This window comes from Carassius gibelio, chromosome A19 (genome assembly GCF_023724105.1).
Source record: "Carassius gibelio isolate Cgi1373 ecotype wild population from Czech Republic chromosome A19, carGib1.2-hapl.c, whole genome shotgun sequence".
In the NCBI taxonomy this organism is placed as follows: Eukaryota; Metazoa; Chordata; class Actinopteri; order Cypriniformes; family Cyprinidae; genus Carassius; species Carassius gibelio.
In genome coordinates, this window is record NC_068389.1 from 6,151,820 (window position 1) to 6,175,252 (window position 23,433).

At 35.9% G+C, this 23,433-nt stretch overlaps 1 protein-coding gene across 5 annotated transcripts in view; it reads left to right on the plus strand.

Annotated features, from left to right (window-relative positions):
- The first annotated feature begins 459 nt into the window (after window positions 1-459).
- The window catches only part of LOC127935201 (phosphatase and actin regulator 4A), a 51,760-nt gene continuing 28,786 nt past the window's right edge, over window positions 460-23,433 (plus strand). Inside the window, exons 1-2 of one of the 5 annotated variants that reach the window (XM_052532871.1) lie at window positions 460-880; window positions 21,061-21,105. In XM_052532871.1, coding sequence (XP_052388831.1) covers window positions 21,093-21,105 — 13 coding nt within the window. In that variant the 5' untranslated portion in view covers window positions 460-880; window positions 21,061-21,092. Of the gene's footprint in view, window positions 881-8,147; window positions 8,360-21,060; window positions 21,106-23,433 lie in introns of those variants that run through there. The other 4 variants (XM_052532875.1, XM_052532872.1, XM_052532874.1 and 1 more) reach the window with 4 other exon arrangements.

The following is a 23,433-nucleotide window of genomic DNA, read 5'->3' on the forward strand; positions in this document are numbered from 1 at the left end:
CTCCTGCACTGATGTCCCGTGAATGTTGGACAGAGACTGGAGAATAGCTCATATCTGTTATTTAGAAATAAATTAGGCAGAGAGAGAGAGAGAGAGAGAGAAATCTGTGGAGAGAGAAAAAAAAAAAAACACAACAGCTGCATTTTTATTTAAATCAAGTTGAAATTTAAAATACAGGGATCAAATCATTTATTTGCCAATAATTCATTTACATTTTTGTATATACTGGTAAAGAGCAAATTTAAAAGAAGGAATTCAATACATTTATGTAATGATGAGAAGAATGAGTACAGCAGAAATAAATAACTAAATATACTTTTTTAATTACAAATAAAAATACATTATATAAAATTAAATATATATAAATAAATGAAGTAAAATAGTTATATTATGATTTAAGTTAAATTTAAAATATAAATATCAATTTGTTGTTGCAACCTGGCAACCTCGTGATCTTGCAGGCGAGTTCCGCTTCTCTTGTCACGTGAACTGCGAGACTTGTCAGCTGTGGGAATAATAACCGCCGCAGGTTCGCGGAGGAGGAGTTTCAGGTGAGACACCTGGCAACCCGTGATCCCTCGCCCGATCAGACTCAGAGACGGTGGAAACCTGACAGTGAACAACTGCTGCAGTCGATAAACAACAGCTGACATCGGGTTAACTCAGCCCACAACAGCGCCATGAGAGGGCTCTGGTACAGGACATATTAATCCAAGAACATTTCAGATGTTTATCTTGATTTCATCTCGGCTCGTTTCGAGAGTTTGTGGACCTGACGGAGTTTGACTGACAGCCGCGAGGTTAACGTCAACCCGCGTTTACAACTCTTCACGGATTCAGAAAAGTTTTATGGAGGGATTCTATTAATACATCCACACAGGTAATGTCACATTAAATGTGTTTTAAGTTTTTATTTATGTCGTGACCTTACAATAAAAATAGGTGTTTTGATGTTTTGAGTTGGTGTTAATAATTAGCCGCTAAATGCTAATAGCTCAACAACCTGTTGCACTGTTTCAAAACATCACCAGCAAACAAGGAAATCCTAACAATAAACAGTTTAGAAGATAATATAAAGACCCGGGTACACATGACAAATCGTTTAAAACGGCCATAAGTATATATGTATAAATGAAGTTGTCATAAAATTTAGTTAATGATAAAGTGACTCGTTTTGAATCAGGTTAGCATTTGCTAAATGATTCACTTTTCCAACATGTCAGCATTTGCACTGATTTATAAGCTACATATATGGACTGAGCTTTAGCCTCGTGATTGTGATTCAGTCAGTTTGGGATGAAGTTTCTCGACTAAGAGTTGAGTTCATGGCATTCCCCACATGGTTTCTGTTGTGCTGGACAAGTTTCAGCAGGCACAGGTGCACCCAGAGAAAGAGCAGCCTCAGGGTTTGTTTTCTGCTGGAGACCCTTTCATCCACAGACAGCAGACTCTCCAGACTCACAGTTCAGGGAAGGTTTGAGAGGCAAGTCCTGTGGAACTGAATGCAGTGTGGCTCTGTTGCTGGTGGTGTCCATCTGAATGCTCGGTGGACTCGCATTGGGTTAATCATAAATCATAATGTGTCCGGTTGCAGTGATTTTGTTCAATAGATGGCCTAGTTCAAGCTTGACTGTGTCCCATTTAGCCTCCATTCATCCTGTCAGTGCACGTGACAATGAATGAAGGATTGTTTAGTTCAGGTCCGAGCTCTTGATGCTCTTTAGGATGCTGAAGTGCACCGTGAGCGTCCTGAAACCGCTGTCGTGATGTCATTTTAATCGCCTGGGCTCATGCTCTCAGTTGATGGTTAACTCATGAAACTTTTAATGGCTAATGAGAGGATTCGCACAAGGTGTTATGGTATGTGTTTTTTGTTGTTGTTTTTTTTCAGAATTTATACCTAAAGAATGTTTACACTGGTCTTTTCCCCCTAAAATAAAAGCTTGTGTTTTTACACCATGTCACAATAAAATAAGCGTTCTTACCGAAGTTTGTAGAATAAATTGAATGCAGTGAGATAAAACTACTTGGTACAGAAAAATAAATAAATAAATGAAAATACAATAAATGGGCAGTGTTTGCTATAAATCAAAACTATTTACAAGTTTGTGGGTCAGTAAGTTTATCATTATTATTATAATTATTATTATTATTATTATTATTATTTTTTTTTTATTATTATTTTTTTTATTTCTTTAAGAAATGTATGCTTTTATTTGGCAGGGATACATTAAATTGATCAAATGTGACCATTAATACACTTATAATTTTTCAAAAGATATCTAAGTTTAAATAAGTGCTGACTGCGTCTGGTTTGTAGTACCTCTTTTAGTTACGATGCAATGTGTCATGTTTTGTTATTTTGATTAGTTAATCATAAATGTTCTGAATAGAACCAAGCATACATGAATAAATATACATTTGTGAGTATAAATGGCCTCCAGAAGCAGATTTGGTAGGACTGGGGACATTAAAAACAACGACCATTTAATCAGAATTACTCTTGTTTTGCGTTAATAAGGGCAGTTATTAATAATATTTCATGTCCATATGTTTATTTTTCTTTTGTTTATTGTTTACACAGATTTGACAGTAAAGCTCTGAGCTTGAGCTAAGCTGCATAAACAATTTATTTTTAATAACAACAGTAAATATCTACTTTTTAAATACAGTACATTAAATGTACCATTATTGTTCTAGCATATGGAACTGACCTACTTCTGTGATTATGTGTGATTTACTAGCAAACTGAAGAAAGGTTTTGGCTTTTCTTATTTCATACAAAAAAAGTGTAAAAATCTGAGCTCTGATCTCATCCAATTATAATGCATATTCAGCATATATATACATTTAAGGTGTTCAACTATATCCTCCAGATGAGTTTCTAAGATTTTAATGCAAATCATTCTCTAATGAGCCAGAACTAAAATATTTTTTTTTGTCTCACACTTGTCTTGCACACGTACACAAATAGATTTCCTGACATCTCTCAACTCATCAAAAACTCAAGCAGACTGAAGCAGACCGAAGCACTCAGAGAAAGTCTAAACTCTTTAGTAGAGCTCATTCTCACTCTCTTCTGTCTCATTCGCATCAGTAAAATAGTGCTTGTACTGTGCAGTATTTTAGTTTTCCCGCAGGTTTCTCGCTTTCACCAAAAGCGCGTGCACCACCACATCTTCTGATGACCCTCGATCAACATTATTGTCCAAAAATATAGAATTAACCCAATCCCTGCCCCTAAACCTAACCCTACACATAATTTATTCCTAAAATCAGTGGGAAATGATAGCTGATTAACAAGAGCATAGAAGCACCTAAGTTTGGTTGTAAGCCTGAAACTATATCTCAATTCTGATTGGTTGATTGGAATGTTGTTTCAGGATTAACAAGGATATTGATCCTGGTTCATGTTGTACTTGGTGAAATCAAATTTACCTTTAGTGGATCGCACAAGCCACGCTCGGTCTCAAACCAGTACCAAATACCAAAAAATTAGTGGCTATCTGTGCTAAAACATTAAAAATAGGACTTCAAATAACTATTATTTAGATAATTGATTAGTTGGCTGGGACCCACTTTATATTAAGTGGCCTTAACTACTATGTACCTACATTTTAATTAATAATTTAGTGCAATGTACTTTTTGTGTACATGCATGTTTTTACATTGTACTTATATTTTAAAAAAAAACGGCATGTAATTACATCCGTATTTAATTTCTTTAATTTCATTTATAATTACACTGTTGACCCATACTTTACACCTTAACCCACCCTTAAACTTACCCATACCTCCAACCCTCTCCCTAACCTTACCCCATCCCACCTCAATAGCAGCAAAAGTGTTTTACAATACAATATGAACACAATAAGTATATTGTACTTATTTTTTTTTATGTAAGTACATAGTAGTTAAGGCCACCTAATATAAAGTGGGACCGTTGGCTGATTATAATTTTTTTTCTATTAATTGATTAATCAGATTAAAACCCCTGTTTTGTTTATTTTTTATAAAAATAAAAAATAAAATAAAAAACACTAATATCCTTAAAACAAATGCACCAACTGAATGATATTAAAACATACAGTGCTTAACAATTTATTAGACCACCTGTCATAAGAGAAAACACAAATAGTTTAGGAATCTGTCAAAAAAAAATTGTATTCTAAAAATGTTATTGTAATTTTTGGACAAATAACAAACCTAAACAACTAAATAGTATTTATTCACAGAAAATCAGAAGTCAGAATCGGACGAGAAAATTGCAAGTGGTGCATCTCTACTCTTTAGTACAGGGAAGCGAATAATATTAATATTTGAGGTAAAATATTCATAAAATAAAATATAAAATATATAAAAGAAAAGTATTAAAAAAAGGATAAAAAATTAGGTGCGTGCTACATGATGAGAGTTTCCAGGCTCGTATACTTTGCTCCCGAGTTCAGTAAGATTTAACAACGCAGTGACAGTGGATCCCTAAAAAAAATGGTTTGGATTTTCCCCAAAAGACAGGGCGCAAACAACAGTTATTTGCAAATGCTGCAGTAAGATTCACACCTCAGATGGCAACACAATAGTGTTGTCAAAAGACCCGATACTTCGGTAACAAGTTGGTACTAAAATATTAAAATGTCATTGCACCAGGTTTCTTTTAGTACCGGTGGTACCGAGGACCCGGTCGACCCAGATCCTGAAGCATACAGCGATATGATTTCCACGAAGCAGAAAACGCAGACGGAGTCTCAAAATCCAGACATAAAAATGAAACTTAAATTTAAATATGGACAGTCACGGCATTTGTCAAAGTTAGCATTAATTAATCAAATCAAATCTCCATATGGACGAGTATCTGTAAATTATATGCCACAAAAGTTGGTTGAAATCTGAATCCTGCGTGTTCTGCACGTCTCTGTGTGAATGATTGAATGGCACAGAAGTGCGGGTTTGTTTACTACATAGACTGAAGCGTGTGACGCTTGCAGTAATGAGGACATAAATAAATAAACAACGTCGCTTCACAAGCATTTTACCCTTTCATTAGAGTAAAACCAGTGTCAAAATAAAAGTAGCCAGTCAAAATAAGTTAATTTTTACATAAAGGCATTGTGCTAAAAATATTACTATCATGGCCACTGAGTCCACTGAGAGACTTGACTGATGCACTCTCAGGTGAGGACTATGTGAGAGTGTCCAATGTAAAACCAGGATCCCACCAGTGATGACCTGCTGGATATGGCTTCGCTTGTCGAACCCAGGTTCAAAACACAGTACATAGACAGAGACAAGATGGAGGGAACACAAGCCAGAGCTTTTTAAAAACCTCAGGTGGTGCTTTAAGTGCATCTGCAGCCGCAGGATCAGCTTCCTTCTCTCTAGAAGAGACAATAGAAGGGGAATTGAAAGGCTACATGTCCACACCAAATGCAGAAAGTGTGGTGGATCCTCTGAAATGGTAGAGAGTTCAAGAGGCAAACTTTCAAATAGTTAGCCAACTTGCTAGAAAGTACTTGTGCATTCCAGCAACAACTGCTTCCTTCAGCACTGGTTCTACAAAGTCACCTGCCAACTCTCAAGCCACATAAAGAGTGTGATCAGTCATATTCTGTGTTCTTCTACAAGGAGATGTAAGTTTTAAGAAGGTAAAAGTAATGTTCAAAAGCTGCAAGTGCTAAGTTTACAAGAGTCAGCATTCAGAATTATTTTTGCACCTTTGGTTGATTTGTTTTGGTTCTCGCATTACACTAAAACAATTAATTTACATTTGTTTTTTTATGGTGTTTGAGTGTTGTGTTTACTTGTTTATTTTGGGAGTTATGCTAAAGTCTCTGACTGCACTTACATTTATTTAACTAGACCAAGTTAATATTTTTCTTGAAACTTTTTTTTTAACCTTTTTTAAAATTAGATTTTCATCTAAGCTAGTTTTAACCTGATATTCATCTCTTTGTTTATTGTATACATTATGTTAGATGCTACTACCTCAAAAAGAGGATCTGTGTATCATAAGCTGTCAGCTGTTGCCAATGTTAGATTTATTTTTAAACCAATGTTTGTTTTGTGATGAGACGGCTTTGGTTGTAATTGAATGCAAGTCTTGTTGAATGTTCTTACACTGCACTTGCATTAAATCTACACTTGATTAAAATATGCTTGAAAATATACTTTGGTCCTAAATGGTACCCCCCTCCCCCTTTATATTTTGTTATTTTGTAGGACTGCATTTTTAAATGGGGGCATTATTATGGCTGTATTAAGGCTCAGTAATGGCAAAATAGTCTTTACAAACCGAACATGAAGAAGAAACCTGATAAAGTCCTGAAACTGATTTTTCTTGAAAAAATCGTGATATGATATTTTATCCATCTCGCCCACCCCCAATACCCCTGTAAAATACACTCTTGGTCGAACTGCACTCAAAAAATTAACTCCACAAACACTGATACATAGAAAACAGGTCGCTTCAGTAGATCTGTGCCGTGTGTTTGCATGTGTGCTGCTGGCTTGAGCTAAAAATCTAGTTTGTACTTTAAACTCTCACAGCTATGTAAACACTGCAGTGACACTGGGTCACTTTACACAACCAGTCGGTCCGGTTCGGTCTCATTTTTGACGGGCCTTCAGCAGACCACAGTTTCTCTACTGTGGGGACGTTTCACTCAATTATGTGCTTGGGTATGGTTTTTATTTGATTAACATATCACTGCAGTCCACATTGCACACAGACTCTCATAGCACCGGCTGTCATGTGTTTGCTCATGTTTCCTACTCTAGGGAGAGTGTACAAGTGTACACGAGTGTACGTTATGCTGTTGTGGACAGGGCTTGAATTTCAGCACGGGATTGCGGGGATTATGCAGAATTCTACTGATTTCCGCAGTTTCCGTGCTTGTAAGGCGAACATTTACACATGGCTTTGAGTCTTACATTTTTTTAAATTCAAGTGCTCAATTCAGCACTTGCACTCTCTGTGACTGTGAGACCCTATCTGTGAGCCGCCTCACACCCAAAGTGCACGCACATAGAGACGCATCTGAGAGCGTGCAACTTTGCACGAAAACGGCCAAATTTATATATGAGTAACAAATGAGTACAGTCAATAAATGAGTACAAAACACTGACTGACTGTTTGAAGTTATACATATGAGCATAGTTTGTCTGTTAATATTTTTTGTTTGTTTGTTACTCAGACACAGGCAGTGCACTGCATGAGACAAAAAAGTAATCTAGCCAAAACCACCGCATTGCCGCTCACATGCATCTACTGTACATGCATGTTGATATTATCAGACGACGTCCTGATTATAAATGAGCGTTGATTAACATGTATTAATGGGTCGTGTTTTGTCACTATTTGGAGTTAAATTTTTCTACAATATTCACTCGTGACAGTAAAATAGGGCATTCTGAGTCAATCTACTGCAGTAGCTTATTCCTCCTTCGATCAGTAGAAAATGTGGTTTATACCCGGTCATGCATGAAAAAAATAATACTAGGGCTGGGCGATCTATCTAACGATATGATCATGCAAAATAGTCAGTAAATGTGGTTCTGTGATTACCGCTAAATCACCATCACTTGCTTTCAAATGGAGCGGCATTAAATAGACATAGATCACTGACAAGCTACGCAATATCACGTTCATATTGCGTATTCTTCAAAGGCGATAATGAACACAATATTATGTAGTTTTTCAGTGATCTACGGCTCTGTTTATTAAATGCCGCTCAATTTCTGTTCCTGAATATTACTGTTAAACCTACCTGAAAAACGTAAAGCACAGTTAATTTTAGTTATATCTTGTTGTTGTATTTGTTTGTGCCATTGCTTGTCAGTAGTGTGTTTTTATTTTATTACTGACTTTTATTTTTTAAATCTTAGATTTTTTTTAAATAAATTGTAAGTATTTGTAAATATCTTCCTCACAATGTAAATATGGATCAACAACATTATAAAAAAATAAAATAAACCCATTAGAGCCACCTAAAGGGGGAATTCACAACCCCTCCATTTTCCAAAATGAAATTCAGGCCCTGTTGGATTGCTTTATTGCTTTCCATACTGAAAAGATAGAAATCTGCATTATAATGGACTTTGATTAATTATTGAACGAGTTTGTCTGAGTTTTAGTCAGTCAGTGTTTTGTAAAGCGAACAGCAAACTGCTTATGAATGCACTGATTAGCTGAGCGTACAGTTTTAGCGTTTACTGCACTTTGATATTCTTCTTGTTATTTCCTTACAGCGGCTAATGAAACGGAAGTAGCACACAGTCACAGAAAACCACTTACTTCCGCATTGAACAATGATGTAGATTGGAATGTCCCTGTTTTAATGCAAGTAGAAAACTTCATTATAAAGTAAGCTCGTTCAGGGACTTGTTTATTATACAGATATTGTAAAATTTAAACTGCATTATTTCTGTGTTTGCTTGGTTTTCTTTTAAGTTTATATAACTCTTGTATCATCCCAACTATGTTTTTGCCATGAAGATAGGTTTAGATGCTGACATGGCAATTAAACAAATAACTACTACTGACTCAATTAAACGTATCTCTAGACATTTTCACTTGAAAATATTTTTTTTTTTTTAACTTTTAATTTATTCCTTAGATTCTTTACTTGCTCTTTAAAAGGTCTTCACGTTTTCAGTTTACCTCAATAAAACTTGCAGAAACCCTTCGTGTCATTGTCTGCATCTGGTAAACGTGTGAGCTGTGTGTGGTCAAAGCGCAGAGTGGGATTGAAGAGGAATCTTTTATCTTTATTTCATCTGTGCTACACACACACATGATGTCTCAGCCTGTAGACTTTCTCCTGTCCCACCATAAAGTGACCAAAAACATCCAAATTACTTGTGGAAGGAGAGACTTGAGTATTATTATTATGTCATGTGTTTGCATTGATAAGCATTATCTTCAGAAAAGTGTAGTTTTGAGTGTAGTCAGTGGTTAATTGATCATTTATTATTATTCTCTTTGCTCCTTGTAAATGACTGCTGGATTGCTACAGAGTAAAGATAATGGCGGATGTAATCTGTTTGTTCTGCTATTAGTAGGATAGGGTTTCACTAATGTCGTCATGCATGGTTTGCACATCCTTATTCTGTGCTGACTGATGACTGATCCTCAAACCATCCATGAGGTGACTTCTCAATATGAGGTTTACATGATCAGCCCTCTACATTGGGAGTAAATCACTTGCATATGCAACTAAATCTTCACTCTGGGTGACTGATTAATGTCTAGGCCTATATTGTTTGCCACTGACTAATACATTTCTAGATTTACTCGCGAGTAGAAGGTTATATTTTCACTCGCTGAACAATCTGACATAACGCACTACATGTAAACAATTCTTCTTGTTATATTTCCCTGTCAAAATAAGAACAGGTAGAAGATATGCCAGGTTCACCTGTAGTAGGCGGAGCTAATGCACAGACTGCAATCTCATTGGCTGGCGCTCAACTATTAGTGTCCCTGTTTTGATTTCAGCAAATCAGTTTGAGAAAACAACGTGATTGATATTCATGAACCCAGCAGCTTATCAATTAATTGTATATTGTAATTAGTGGCAGGAGTAGGAGTAGTAGTAGGAGTAGTAGTAGGAGTAGTAGTAGGAGTAGTATTTAATCAGTAATATATATATCAGGGAACTACACTGCGACCAAAATGGTCACATATGCGACCTTTTGAAATGCCATTGCGACCCTAAATTTTATGGGGTCGCAAATGTATCACTGATTATTTTTGTACCTACTTATGTGTTATGCTATAATTTAATATGAGCATTTATTAAAACAGAAATGTGTATTTTAACAATACGTTTTATAACGTGCTCCTTGCATTCAACACATCAGGTTGGCTTGCCAATTATAAACATTCAAAAAAGTTAAAAGCATTCAAACACAAGATGCGGTGAAGCTGAACTGAGCAGCTGGTTATTCGCGCACTGTGTTTGGTGCGCACGAGAAAGCCGCGCCTCACGAACAACACTGAACCGAGATCTCCTTCAGGACGTTCGCGTCCTCCTGCACATGAACGAACAAATACAAATCGCAGTTTAAATAGGGAAACAAAGTGAAAGAGCTCAATTCATCACCGCGGTGTTCTCGTGTTCAGGGAGCGGAGACGCGTCTCAAAGTCTTCTTGCTTTTGTACCGACAATAAATACATACAAAATATGTCAAAATACCCGTCTTGGAAAGTGTGTTTCGAAAAAGGCTGTGGTCATGTCTTAAGTAAAGAGTTGGAAAGAAATCGGATGTGTTTCATTATAATGGATGCATTGTCTCTTAAAGTGACCGCACCTAATTTACTAGCTCTGCTGTCAGTGTCTTTAAAGGGTGGGTGAAATGCTCGTTTTCACTCAATATCCTGTTAATCTTGAGTACCTATAGAGTAGTACTGCATCCTTCATAACTCCAAAAAGTCTTTAGTTTTATTATATTTATAAGAGAAAGATGGTCTGTACCAATTTTTCCCGGAAAAAAAAAGGGGGCCTAGAGGCGTGATGTGTGGGCGGAGCTAAAGAATCACGAGCGCCAGTAGGCTTTTGCGTTGAGAGTGTTTGGAAACTGTGACATTATCGTGAGGGAAAAACCATCATCCAAAACAAACCATGGCTTACAGTCAGATTCAGCCGTTTATTTATGATCCACAATCAGATCCAGAGGCTGATATTTAACAAGAGCAGCATCAACAAAGGCGTCTCTATGTGGTATGTACTAAAACTGTATATATTTGCTTAGCGGTTTTGGAAAATGACTAAGTTCCACTTTGTCGTCTTTTTTTTTTTTTTTTTTAAGCTGTACATGTGGAAAGTGCAGTTTGATGACAACATCGCATGTTGTTTACTTGATGTGCTTACGCGCCGATAGCTAAGTTAACAACACAGAGATATTTGAAGCAGTTTTACTCACCGCCTGCGGTTCCAACACACGATCGTGACCCTTTTTCGTTGGGACTGATTTATCCTTAAGAAATAAACGATGTGCAAATCCGTCGTCAAACTGGGCCTTGTTTGTAAAACAAGCATCTTCGAAATGCAGGGAACAAACACAAACACTTGCACAACTCCGTTGATGCTCTGTAAAAATAAACTCCATCCACTGGTCCCTTAATGCTGTTTCTCTTTTGGTAATCTGTGCAGGGTTGTCTTGCCCTGGCAACCAAAAACACACTTCTTTTGTGACATTTGGCGACGCTCTCGCTCTGATCAGTGAAGTCTGTTGTGCTCTCAGTGCTCTGCTATACGGGAGCACGCGCTCTTCCGGCAGAAGTGCCTCAGGACCCATATAAGGAAATTCCGCTCCATCTAACGTCACACAGAGCCATACTCGAAAAAACGTTCTGAAACTTGTGACAAACCGGAAGGAGTATTTTGGGAACAAAAATACTCCTTCAAACGTACAACTTAATTTTTGAAACTTTGTCCATGTTTAGCATGGGAATCCAACTCTTTAACAGTGTAAAGAACTCAGTATGAATGAAATAGCATTTCACCCCCCCCCCCCCCCCTTAAAGTTAATCCAAGTAAAATTAAAGTAAATCACTCACTGCTCTTGAATGAATTATTTTGTAGTTTTAACAAGAATGTATCCACAGTGAATCCAAAAATCTGATAGAATTGATTATATTGTTTTACTATTGGGTGCAGACACTAGTTCATTAATGTAAGTGAGTATAGCAAAATACAGTGATCTGTGAAATATTATTCCAAAAAGTTCTTCATACTGTAGACTACCAGTGAAATGTAGTAATAATAATAATAATAATAATAATAATAATAATAATAAATTAGGGACCTGACCAGGTTTTGCTTAAGTGTTCTTTAATTGCTATGCAACCTTTTCACACCACAGACTGAACAAAATTAAGCATTGGTAACTGTTCAACAACGTATTGATAGTTGTGTAAATATTGTCATACTGACAGTTGTCTGAAGTTATGATTGATTCCATTTAGGGCTGTCACTTTTAGTTCGAAAATCGATTGCACAGTCGATCGGACCAACTAAAAAAGGTTTCGAAAAGGAAAATAGGGAAGTGATTTTAACCAAATATGTACACTATTAATTTTAAAATAATTAAACAATAAAAAATAGATGTAACAAAACTCACAAAAAAGCAGAAAAAGAAAATCAAGAAATCCGAAAGTGCAGTATGCCTTCCGAGAGCTAGACAAACAATACCAGCAATTTTACGATCCTGTAAGACCCAGTGATGTCAAAAGCAACCTCTTATGCTGCGTTCACACCAAATGCGAATATAGCGTCTGGCGCGAATGATTTCAGTGTAGATGCATTTACGCGCATCTGGAGGTCTCGCGGCGCAGTAGACGAGTTATGAGATATGAAAAGGGCCATTGCAAGCTGAGAGCGACTGGCTTTTGTGCTGGAAATTGGCAGTAATACCCCCACCTTGTGCAGCTGTACCTGAGTGTCCCTGGGACATCAGTGCGGTCGGAGCGCGTCTTCTCAACAGCTGGACATATAGTGAATAAAAAACGCTCTGCTCTGGACCCCGAAAATGTTTATCGACTTGTTTTCCTGGCCTTATTTTGCGCATTACATTATGCCTGCCTAGTGTCGGTTACGTTCAATAAAAAAAACACACATGGCCTGTTCTCAAGTCCATTTAAATTTTCATGTTTTGAACAGTTGTTTGAAATGGATTGAATCATTATTTAAAATAATCTTGGAGATTTTTGAATTGCCTAAATCTTAAATGCAGCTGGGTTGAAGCATGCAGTGATGTTTTTCTTTTTTGTTATGGCAGCCGTCCCCTCTGCATATATATTTATTTGAGATTGTTGCACTCCTGTTGCTGTTTATTCTGCACGAAACTTCATGCCAATAAATAAGAAATATTGCTGACTTGTGCGTTTCCAGTGCTCTCTTTACGTTAGTCTTTTATTTGACGTTGAAAAAAGAAAACCACAAAAGTGACAGCCCTAATTCCATTGCATATCGTTCTATCAAAGCTATCTGACATTATCAAGAGGAATTTGTTTTCCGACACAGTTTAACTCAGAGTTATTGTCATATTTTATTATCTAAACTATAAGAAATAAACTCTGATAGTGTGAGAAATGTTGAAGGTGTCTGAATACATTTTGGTTTGACTGTGTATTTTATTTTACAGTGAAGACTATGCAGTTCTATTTTAAATTAGTTTCTGGACACCTATAAAAAAAAAAAAAAAGGTAAACATTGTGTAAATCGCACAAATAAATAAATAGAACGAACATACAGTACATATTAAACCATTTCAAACAGGGCCCACTGTACAACCTGCACCAGGGCCCTCTAACCCCAGCTACGGCCCTGGGTTAAGATACCAAGACAGAGCAATGCATCACAATGCAATACAGTTTAATTATTGCTCATTATTGTCCAGAGTGGCTTACTATAAATAATTTGTGCGACCAAAATTCCAAAATCAAAAGGGAAATGTCCAACACATGCCAAAACATTTCTATTATTATCATTAGATAACATTGCACATAACCTCACCTCCATAATCATTACACTGGTGGCCGAAAGTATTTTGAAAGAAGTCTCTTTAATGCTTAAAAAACATTTCTTATTATCAATGTCTGTACTCCTCCATCTTTTCCACAGTATAGGAGTAAAAGTAATTATCAAAATAGCCTTTTAAAAACCAGCACAATGTTTTTGTACACCTCTGGGAATAACTTAACTTCTCTGAAGACTGGCTCCTGATCTGAATGTTCCCTGGTCTGTGTATTCATGTCCACAAACACAAAAGCACTCAGTCCTTCAGTGGAGATCAATATACAACACTATATTAAAACTGAGAGAGATAGGAAAAACTTCCACATTAATGTGAATTTATTTTTAGCATACATTTTGAAACCTTAAATACTTTAAACAGATGCCAAATAAAATGGCCCTTTGTTCACTTTGCAAAACCGTTATGGTGTACCACGGCAGCACAAATGCGATGCATGTGCACCAAAGAGGAAAACATCCTGGCGCTCTCCGGTGTTAGGCCGGTGACAAACTGGCTGCGTGGCGGCAGCCTCGCGTTTTCTGTGTCTTTACACACCTGAAGCGCGCCTGATGCGGCGCTGGCGCACTGCTGCTGTACAGGGAGACCGTTGACAGACCAGGCTCTTGTCTTCATGACAACAATATCTATACTTCATGTTGAGCATAAATATAAAGCCTACTGATAAACGACACCGTCAACAGTATTGACGGCAAAATAGACTGTTTGACAGGTGCAATATTTGAAAATCGATAATTACTTATTTATTTTTTTAATTACATTTATATGAATTTATGTCAATAGAGTTTCAAACATCAAAGTGTCATGGATTAATATGTATTTGTGTACAAAATGACATATAAAAATATTTTCCTATCCTATTTTGCCTGGAAATGCTTCCAACACGCTTGTGTCGCGTGAAAAAATAGGCGTTGGTTCTATTGCTAGCATGCACACGTTCTAATCACTAACATTCTATCATTAAATAGTGCTTAATTATAATAATAATATAATGCTTGATTGACTGATGTTAGCATTCAGATATTTAATGAGCTTTGGTGGAAGAATGTGTATGTGTAAAATATTATCAGTTTGGGAAGTACACAACAAACTTTACTCTTCAATGGCGATTATATTGCCAAGGTGTGCGTAGAGGGCTGGCCAAGTGAACCGTGTTTCCATGACCAGTGGATTTCTTCTCATGAAACTCTTTGGGATTGGTTTGCCTCTAGACATGTCTATCCATTTTGATTACAAGTCAGTAGCTGAGCTGAGCAGAAATTGCACTTAAACAAATGCCTAAAGTTGTTGACTGCTTCAGTTATATTCATAGCCACATCATGGCTTATGTAATTGCTTACTTGTATCACTGTGAGTAAATTTGTACCAGTTTAACAGCATATCCCAATATAATGATTATTAGGGCTCAAGCCTGGAGGGCGAGAGCCCTATTGTTTTCCTTAGGATTATTTGTTATTATTATTATTATTATTATTTTTCTTCAAGGTTTCGGGGGCTTTTGGGGCCCTTAACATGCTCAAAAACTCTTGAAAATTGGCACACACCTTGGAACCTGCGGCCATTAGGGCCGGGCATACTCCTCTGAGGAACTCCACCCGTTCAACACAAAACTCGGTGAACACGATCTCAAGACATTGGGGATGCTAAATTGCGAAGAGATTTTTGATATCTCGAACGGTTTGCCCGTGGCGAAGCGTTGAAATTATGGCGAGAAATGAGAAACAGGAAATGTATAATAACATCCACATACATTTGCTGAATTTGATCAAACTTAATTGGTTTGTTCGTTGTATGATACCGATCGTATATATGTGACTATTAGGAGTCAAAGTTATAGCGCCACCAACTGGCAGCAGGAAGTGAATCATTTTCAGAACGCTTTGAATTCAGCATCTTATTTTTACTTGATTTGCTTCAAACTTCATCAGAATAATGACAAAACACGGCCGAAGAAAATCTGTCGTGGGGATATTTATATCTAATATAGTGTTGCCATGGCAACGTGTCAAACTTGAATGTTCTGTTCTGGTGATTTTTAGGCAAATAACTAGCTCAGATTTACATGAAACTCGAAACAGATATCAGTATTAAAGATAGCTAGACCATGGCAAAAGCTTTTAAAAGGGCGTGGAAGAGGCACTCTATAGCGCCACCTTTTGTCAAAAGTGGGGGGGTTAGTTTTAGCTACAGACACCAAACTTGGTACATAAATTGTTCTTATCAAGACGGACAACTTTCTAATTCGCAGTCATAAGCTATGACCAACAGGAAGTTGGCTATTTTGACTTGAATATGGATTTTTGGGAATTTTCTTTTGTGAATTAATGCATACTCCTCCCAGGGGAAGTACACTATACACACCAAACTTTGTCTACATTAAGAAAAAACATTGAGGAACTTAAATTGCGAATGAATTTTGGATAGCTTGAACGGTTTTGTCGTGGTGATTTTTTGAAATAACAGTAAAAAGTGAAACATTAATCGTCTTGTATTTTTAAATTGCAGCTTCCAAACCTTTAAAAAACATTTTTCATTTAGAAATGCATAGTTGCATAGTTTCATGACTTTACAGCACTGTATGATTAAAAGAAAATTAAAAAACTGTCAGACATCTGATCTCACTCTGTCACTCTGTGTGAGGAATGTGTGCGTGCTGACTGTGTGTGTGTGTGAGTGTGAGTGGGGGAGAGGTGTGAGGTGTGAGGTGAGTGGCAGACAAGACAGGGAGAGAGAGAGGGACTTAAACATATCTTTTTTTTTCTTGTTGTTGCTAATTGTGCTGTTTTCATTACAGCTTAAGAAATATCTTAGGCCTTATCCTTTTCTGACAGTTTCAGGGATTAAAAAAATTCTAAAAATACCTATTTTAGCTGCAAATAATAATTTCAAACTCATTTGATACTGACCTCTGACACCCTGTGACATGACATTTATTTGAATTTACATAATCTCATGGATGTAACAGTAAAACTGTTCAGCTCACAGATCAAGACTAAGCTGTGATGCAAGCAGAACTATTTCACAAATGCTTAAAGGTTAATGAAATCATAACAAAACACTTTTAAATTATTTAAGGATTTGGTAACACTTTAAAATAATTTCTCAATTGTTAACATTAGTAAATGCATTGGTAACACTTCATAATAGCTGCACTCCTAGCTAAGCATTAGTAAATAGCCAGTTCATGCTTTATATATCCTTCTCCCAAAATTAATATTTTATTAAGCATTTTATAAATACAGCTATAATTAAATTGTTCATAGTTTATATGCACATTTATTTTGAGGAGATTAAAGGCTGTTATCTTCCAAAATAAAAAAATAAAAAAATAAACAAACACAGAACTAAAAAAGGGAATCATTAATTGGCTTGTATTTTTAAAGTGCAGCTTCCAAACATTTCAAAGCATTTTTTCATACAGAGATCAAATCATTCTGAGGAAATATGCATAGTTTCACGACTTTACAACACTGTATGGACAACAGAAAATTTAAAAACTGTCAGACTTCTTAACTAACATGATCTCACTCTGGCCACTCTGTCTGTGTGAGGGAAGGGAGGGGAAGAGGGAGGGGGAGTGTGAGGGGGTTGGTGACTGACTGCATTTTTGGTGACTGACAGTGTGTGTGAATTGTAGGGAGGGGAGGGGCTATCTGGCAGAGAGAGAGACAGAGAGAGAGAGAGAGAGAGAGAGAGAGACCTAATCATCTCTTTAATCATCAGGGGGAAAAAAAATCAGTATTTTAAATGTTTATTGTTTTTGTTGTTGCTAATGGTGGTGTTTTTTTCCCCTTTCATTACAGCTTAAGAAATATCTTAGGCCTATCCTTTTCTGACAGTTTTAGGGATTTAAAAACATCCTAAGAATCCTTATTTGTGCTGCAAATAATAATTTCAAACTCATTTGATACTGACCTATGACATCCTGTGACATGACATGACATTTATCTGAACTTAAGAGTTATGAATCTACATCCGTCTGCATGGACTCTTGTTTGTAGGTGTTCTAAACTTGCTTACTCCTATTATCAATGGCAACGGCATTGGAAAGCCAGTACATTATATACATATATATATATATATATATATATATATATATATATATATATATATTGCATTTGTTTATATTTCATTTTTGTAAATAACTTAATTTATAAATGATAAAAAGATCCTTAAAAAAGTATGAAAATACAATGATTGAACTTTATAGATGTGCTCAAGAACAAACATTTATAGCTGTATTTATTAACTGCTTAATAATGCATATTAAAGGAGTGCTATTATGTTGTTTCACACTTTCAACTTTAGTTAGTCTGTAATGTTGCTGTTTCAGCATAAAAAAGTTCTGCAAAGATTCAAAGCTCAAAGTCCAATTCAATAGGATAATTTTATTTAACAAAAGTCACATTTTAGAAAAAAAACAAAGAACAACTTGTTTGGACTACAACAAATATTTTCCAGGACTTGTGATATCACAAATACGGACGAATGGGATGTAAATTGGTTGAGCTGCACTAGAAAAGGCAATGAGTGTGATATATACGTAGTTGACCATGAAGACTGGAAAAGAAAAAAACTCTGTATATTCAGGTGTGAAGAATTATTAGCCATTTTTCCTTTACTGATAAAATGAGTCAAAAACAAAGGTTTAACTCAGACTGAAAATCCAAAATTATTAGATCCCCATGAGAAATTCAAAATAAGTACAGTACTGTAATTGCAGAGTTAAGACATGACCACTGGACAGTAAAATGCTTACTGGGTAACAGGGGTCAGAAAAAAAAACAAGTGGAGAAGAACAGAAACACATTAACTGGAAAATAATTAAGAATTAAAGTGAATAATTAGGTGTGAAACTATCAGGGAGCATTTAGTCTACAGTCCCACCATTTTTCAGAGCTGCAACTTTCCTGGAGTCTCCAGAATTACAAAGTGTCAGGTTGTGAGAGACTTAAAAGATCCCAAAAATGACTTAATTAGAATAGCATGAAATATTGTGAAATACTATATATTGAGACTTTATATATAGGCTTTATGAACAGATGGGTTCTGAGTGACTCTTGTACGACGCTTTGAGGAATATATCTTCCAGAATCTAGCATTAGATTTAGGAGCTTATTTTTATTCCATCTCCTATCCTGAAAAGTCTGTCTTGCAGAATTGACTAAAAATTAATATTCACATTAATTCTTAATGCGTAACTAAAGTTATATAGATTGTTCTGTGAATGTGATTTCAAAGTCTAGATGATTCGGATTAACCCTTTAACTGCTGTATCCTTTAAAACCTGACTGCCAGAGGGCTATTGTGAATGCATGTGCCCGCTGGGCACAGTTTACCTGATGCCACAGAGGTGGCGTTGCACTGATGGCTTGAGCCCGCCATCGCTGCTTGCAGCTATATTTATTATTATTATTTTATTATTTTAATCATTTACTATACATTTACAACTATAATGACTATATAAGGAAAGGGCAAACAGAAAAAGATCACACACTATTCTCGACTAAATAACTTATTTAACTTTCATAAGTGTAGCGGACCTCATCTGAATAATTACCAAATCTTTACTGAGGTTTTAAGTTTACTGTGTCCTTTTGCACTCTAAACAAAACACAACAGGAGAACTGCACATTTAACTCCTTCTGTTTCATTATCATCAACACACATCGAGTTACACAAAGCACTTATAACAACTAACAGTAAACAAATATATGCAAATCTCATACCTTTTCAAGGGCATGTAATAAACGAACAAACGTTAAATCTGAAGAACTGTTTTCATTAGCCATATATCTCCATAGACTAGAAAACCCGTCACAATAAGAGTCCCGCCTTAGTAAAGGAGATCTCTTACATATTAAAAAAAAATATATATATATTAAAATGTATACAGAAACAAATCAGAAGATTAATCTTAATAGAGTCTGTTACAATAAAGGATTAATATGTATTTAATCTATATAGTGAAGTGTTTTTACATTTGTTTCTTTATTTCTGTACCTGAAAACGGTTAAACCTCCCTATAAAGCAGTATTTGTTTAATACGTATCTTTGTTGTGTTGTATTCACGAAGGCCTGGTGAATTTTAAATGGATCCAATCCATGTTCGTTAGAAATTATTTGATGATGCAGCAATAAAACTGCTAGTATAATTTAATGCAGATGTTTTTGAACTTTGCTGATTTAAAACATGATCAAAAAAACTGTCTTTTTTGATGCCAAATTTCAAATGAGAGAGGAAGTGACAAATATCGGAAGCGGACAATAAGTGTTAGTTAAAATCCGTATGGGCCCAAAAAAAGTCATATCGGTGCATCCCTAATATCTAGTAGTAAAGAGGAAGATATGATCGGTTCATGTTTGCTCCTCGCTGCTACTTGAGTTAAAGTGCTTAAGGAGTGATTTATTACTGTGATTTATTGAATGGAAGGCATACTACATATAACATTAATGCAGGTTTTGTTCAGGCATCAATTGGAAAATGTCTTGAATCAAATCATCCAGTCTTGGGATCTAGGAATCCCATTGCTAAATGCATAAATGTGAATGTAACCATTGGAATTGTTGGTTCATTAAAATGAGAATCGATTACGATCGAGAAATCGATTTTGTTAGCCCAGCTCTAGTGCTCTGCCAGACCCTCCTGGAGCACATGTTTACCTGACTATAACCAGTCTGAAACAAACACCTGCTTCTGTAATTATGTTTAAAGTACTGGTTTGATTGATGTGTACCAGTCCACTCTGTCTTTGCTGCTATTGACCTTACCTGATGATCTGCTCTTGCACATCGCATCTCTCTTGCAGTTGTATATATTTAGACACAGAGAGTAATGCAGTGCAAGTAATTTCATTGTTCAATGAGACTGTCATAGACAGCAACATCATTTGTGCACCCTCTGCTCCCCTGTGCTCTCCAGACCTGCAGTTTTTATTGCTAGAACGGAGTTGATCGTTCCGCTCTGAAACGCTCTTTTGTGTGGTGGAAGGGCACAGAACTGATACTGTAACACAAAAACATGCAGAAAAACCACTACGATTTAAGTGGCATCATTTTTTATATCAATTTTACATTACAGTAATTTACAAAGTGTAGTTTATCTGCATTTTGAATTGTAGTTGTATTTCTTTTATTTTTATTAATGAATTGTATATTAACTTTTGAATGCATGCTTGCAAGTTTTCAGAATTTATATTTATTTTCTATTTTATTATGTGCTGGAATGGACAAGGCATGGTATGTTTTGTTGGTTTTACTGTAGTTATTACATGGGATACTTGAGCATGATTGGTCAATCGCTGCATTCACAGGAAGCAAGGTTTCCTTCATTGCTTCACAACTCGTGTCACTCTAGTTTATATCGCGATGGTGTGCTGTCTGTACATTAACCCTTCACTTGCTTCATTCGTGGTTTCTCATGGTGTCATTCATTGTCAGACTTTAAAATACATTGCAGCCATTGTGTTTGTGAAATGATATGTAGTGTTTTTTACTAATCAAGCAATCTGTCTCTTATTTCCTCAGGAAAACCTCTACCTGCTGCTGTTTACGCACGAATGGAAAACCGAGGTAAGTGGGTGGATTATGTCAAAAAGGCTAAAGAAATACCAGTGATTGGTCACAGTGATCATTTAGGTTTCATGTGGATGGAACTGGTTTAGATTAATTCGATTCTCGAAGTCTTTTGACCAAGATTCAACGACTTGACTAATCAATAACAAAATTAGTTTTCACTCATTTTCACTGTGGGTAATTAGCAGTTAGTTAGTTTGTTTCAGTCCAGTGTTTGGTTTAATTCATGATCGTAGAGTGGAGTCAGTGATCCTCTGTTAAGTTTGTTTTATATCTGGTGTCTTCCATCAAAGGTCAAGTGCTTTTCTCTGGTAACAATGAAGGACATTTAAAAATCAAAGCCTCCTTTTGGTTTTGTTTGTACCGACTGTTTTTACCTTCAGATTTTGGGTTGTGTATAGGCAACAGCACATATGAGCAGTGCTGGTCAGTAACGAATGACTTATCAACACGTTACTGTAATTTGATTACTTTTTTAGTAACGGAGTAATCAAACGTGTTATGATTTTCTAAATAATAATTAGAGTATAGTTACAAGCCGAGGTCTCTATACGTTACTGCTGTGTTATATTGCTGACAGAATGCAGTGTTTTATAATCTAGAGCTTGTGGAAAGGATGTAGCACACACACTGTTGAGTCAAATAGCAGTGGATTAGAGACCTTCTCCCACGAGACCCGACGCAAGACCTGATAGAGCAGAGACTCGTGTGTGAGCGGGATTCGGGAGAGGAAAATGATCCACGGGACTCCAGTAAAGTAGAAATATCTATTTTAAAATATCTCATCTAAAATATAAACGAATAGCAGGCACAAGTGCATGCAGAGTTTCTATTTAGGCTATAACACGTGTTTGCAGCGTTGTGCAATGCAGTGCTGAAATTTGCATGCTCACATTTCCTCTCATTAAAACACACGAATTGTAGACATTAGGAAATATTAATTCTGCATATATTTGTGTTATAACAGAGATTTGTGAGATTGCGATGTTGTCTTTTAGAGATTATAAATGCAGAGCTCATAATTCAATATTTCCACTACTGGTAAAAAGTTTCTCATTAATAAGATCAATACTTTTCTTGAGGATGCATTTGAGTCGTCCGCACTGTATTTCCTCCAGTGACAAGCCTAATCTAAAACCTTTATAGACAGCATTTTTTTTTTTTTTTTTATTTTATAATTACTATTTTATGCTCTTTTTGTTATTTATACAAATAAATTAATTTCCCACAGCATAATTCAATATTATGTCCCATTTTATTCAAAAAGCAATATAATACCATTGTATTTGTTGATATGTTTTGTTCGTAATGAAAGTTATATTCAGGGATTATACCAGGAAGTGGAATGACTCTTTAGTTACATGAGTTTCTGCTGGAAATAGTCCCAAGAGATTTCCTTAATAGGATTAGTCACCTGTTTTAGGCTGATTTCTTCCAGAGACTCTTGTCCTCAGTGTTGGGACAGAGAGAGGGATATCAGGACAGCAGATCGGGAAAGAACAATGTTGTGTCTAATGCTGGGACAGATCACATGCACAAAAAAAAATGCAGGGTTGTTTCAGACCAACTTTGGGTCAAATATGGACTAACCCAACTTTTTGGTAAACAACCATACTTCAGGAATCATTGATTTAAAAATGTAAAAGAACAGCATTTATTCAAAATATAAATCTGTTCTAACAATATAAATCTTTGCTATCACTGCTTAACAATTTAACACCTCCTTGCTAAGGCTACACAATTAATCGAATTTCTAATCACGGTTACGATTATGGATGCCACGATTACATAATCGTTCAAAATAAACAAAGAATTAATAATGCCCACTTGCATTATTCTGTGTGCTTAAGAGGTGTTTGCAGTGCGCGGTTTAACAAACACAAAAACACTGGAATGTAGGATATTCATATTGATGTATGTTAAAGGAGTGATGGACTATAATTACATTATTTTGTTAATTATTCTATCAGTTGATGTGGATTTGTAATTGAATGTATTTGTCAAAACAAACACCATAAAAACCATATACAGTAGTTTGGCTATTTTTTTTACTTTCACGCTTAGAAACAATTTAAACGAAACCAGTATTGCTGTATTTAAATAATTCATATCATAAGAAAAAAGTGTGTGTGTGTGTGTGTGTGTGTCAGTAGGGCTGGGCGATATATCGAATATTAGCGATAATATCGGAATAATTTTGACGGCGATGTACAATTTGAATATATCGGGAATATCGATATTTCAAATTAAGGCATATTTTCCCAAAAGAACGCACCGAATGTCCAAAAAAGGAACCTGTAACTGCTCTACGCCCCTCTACTACGA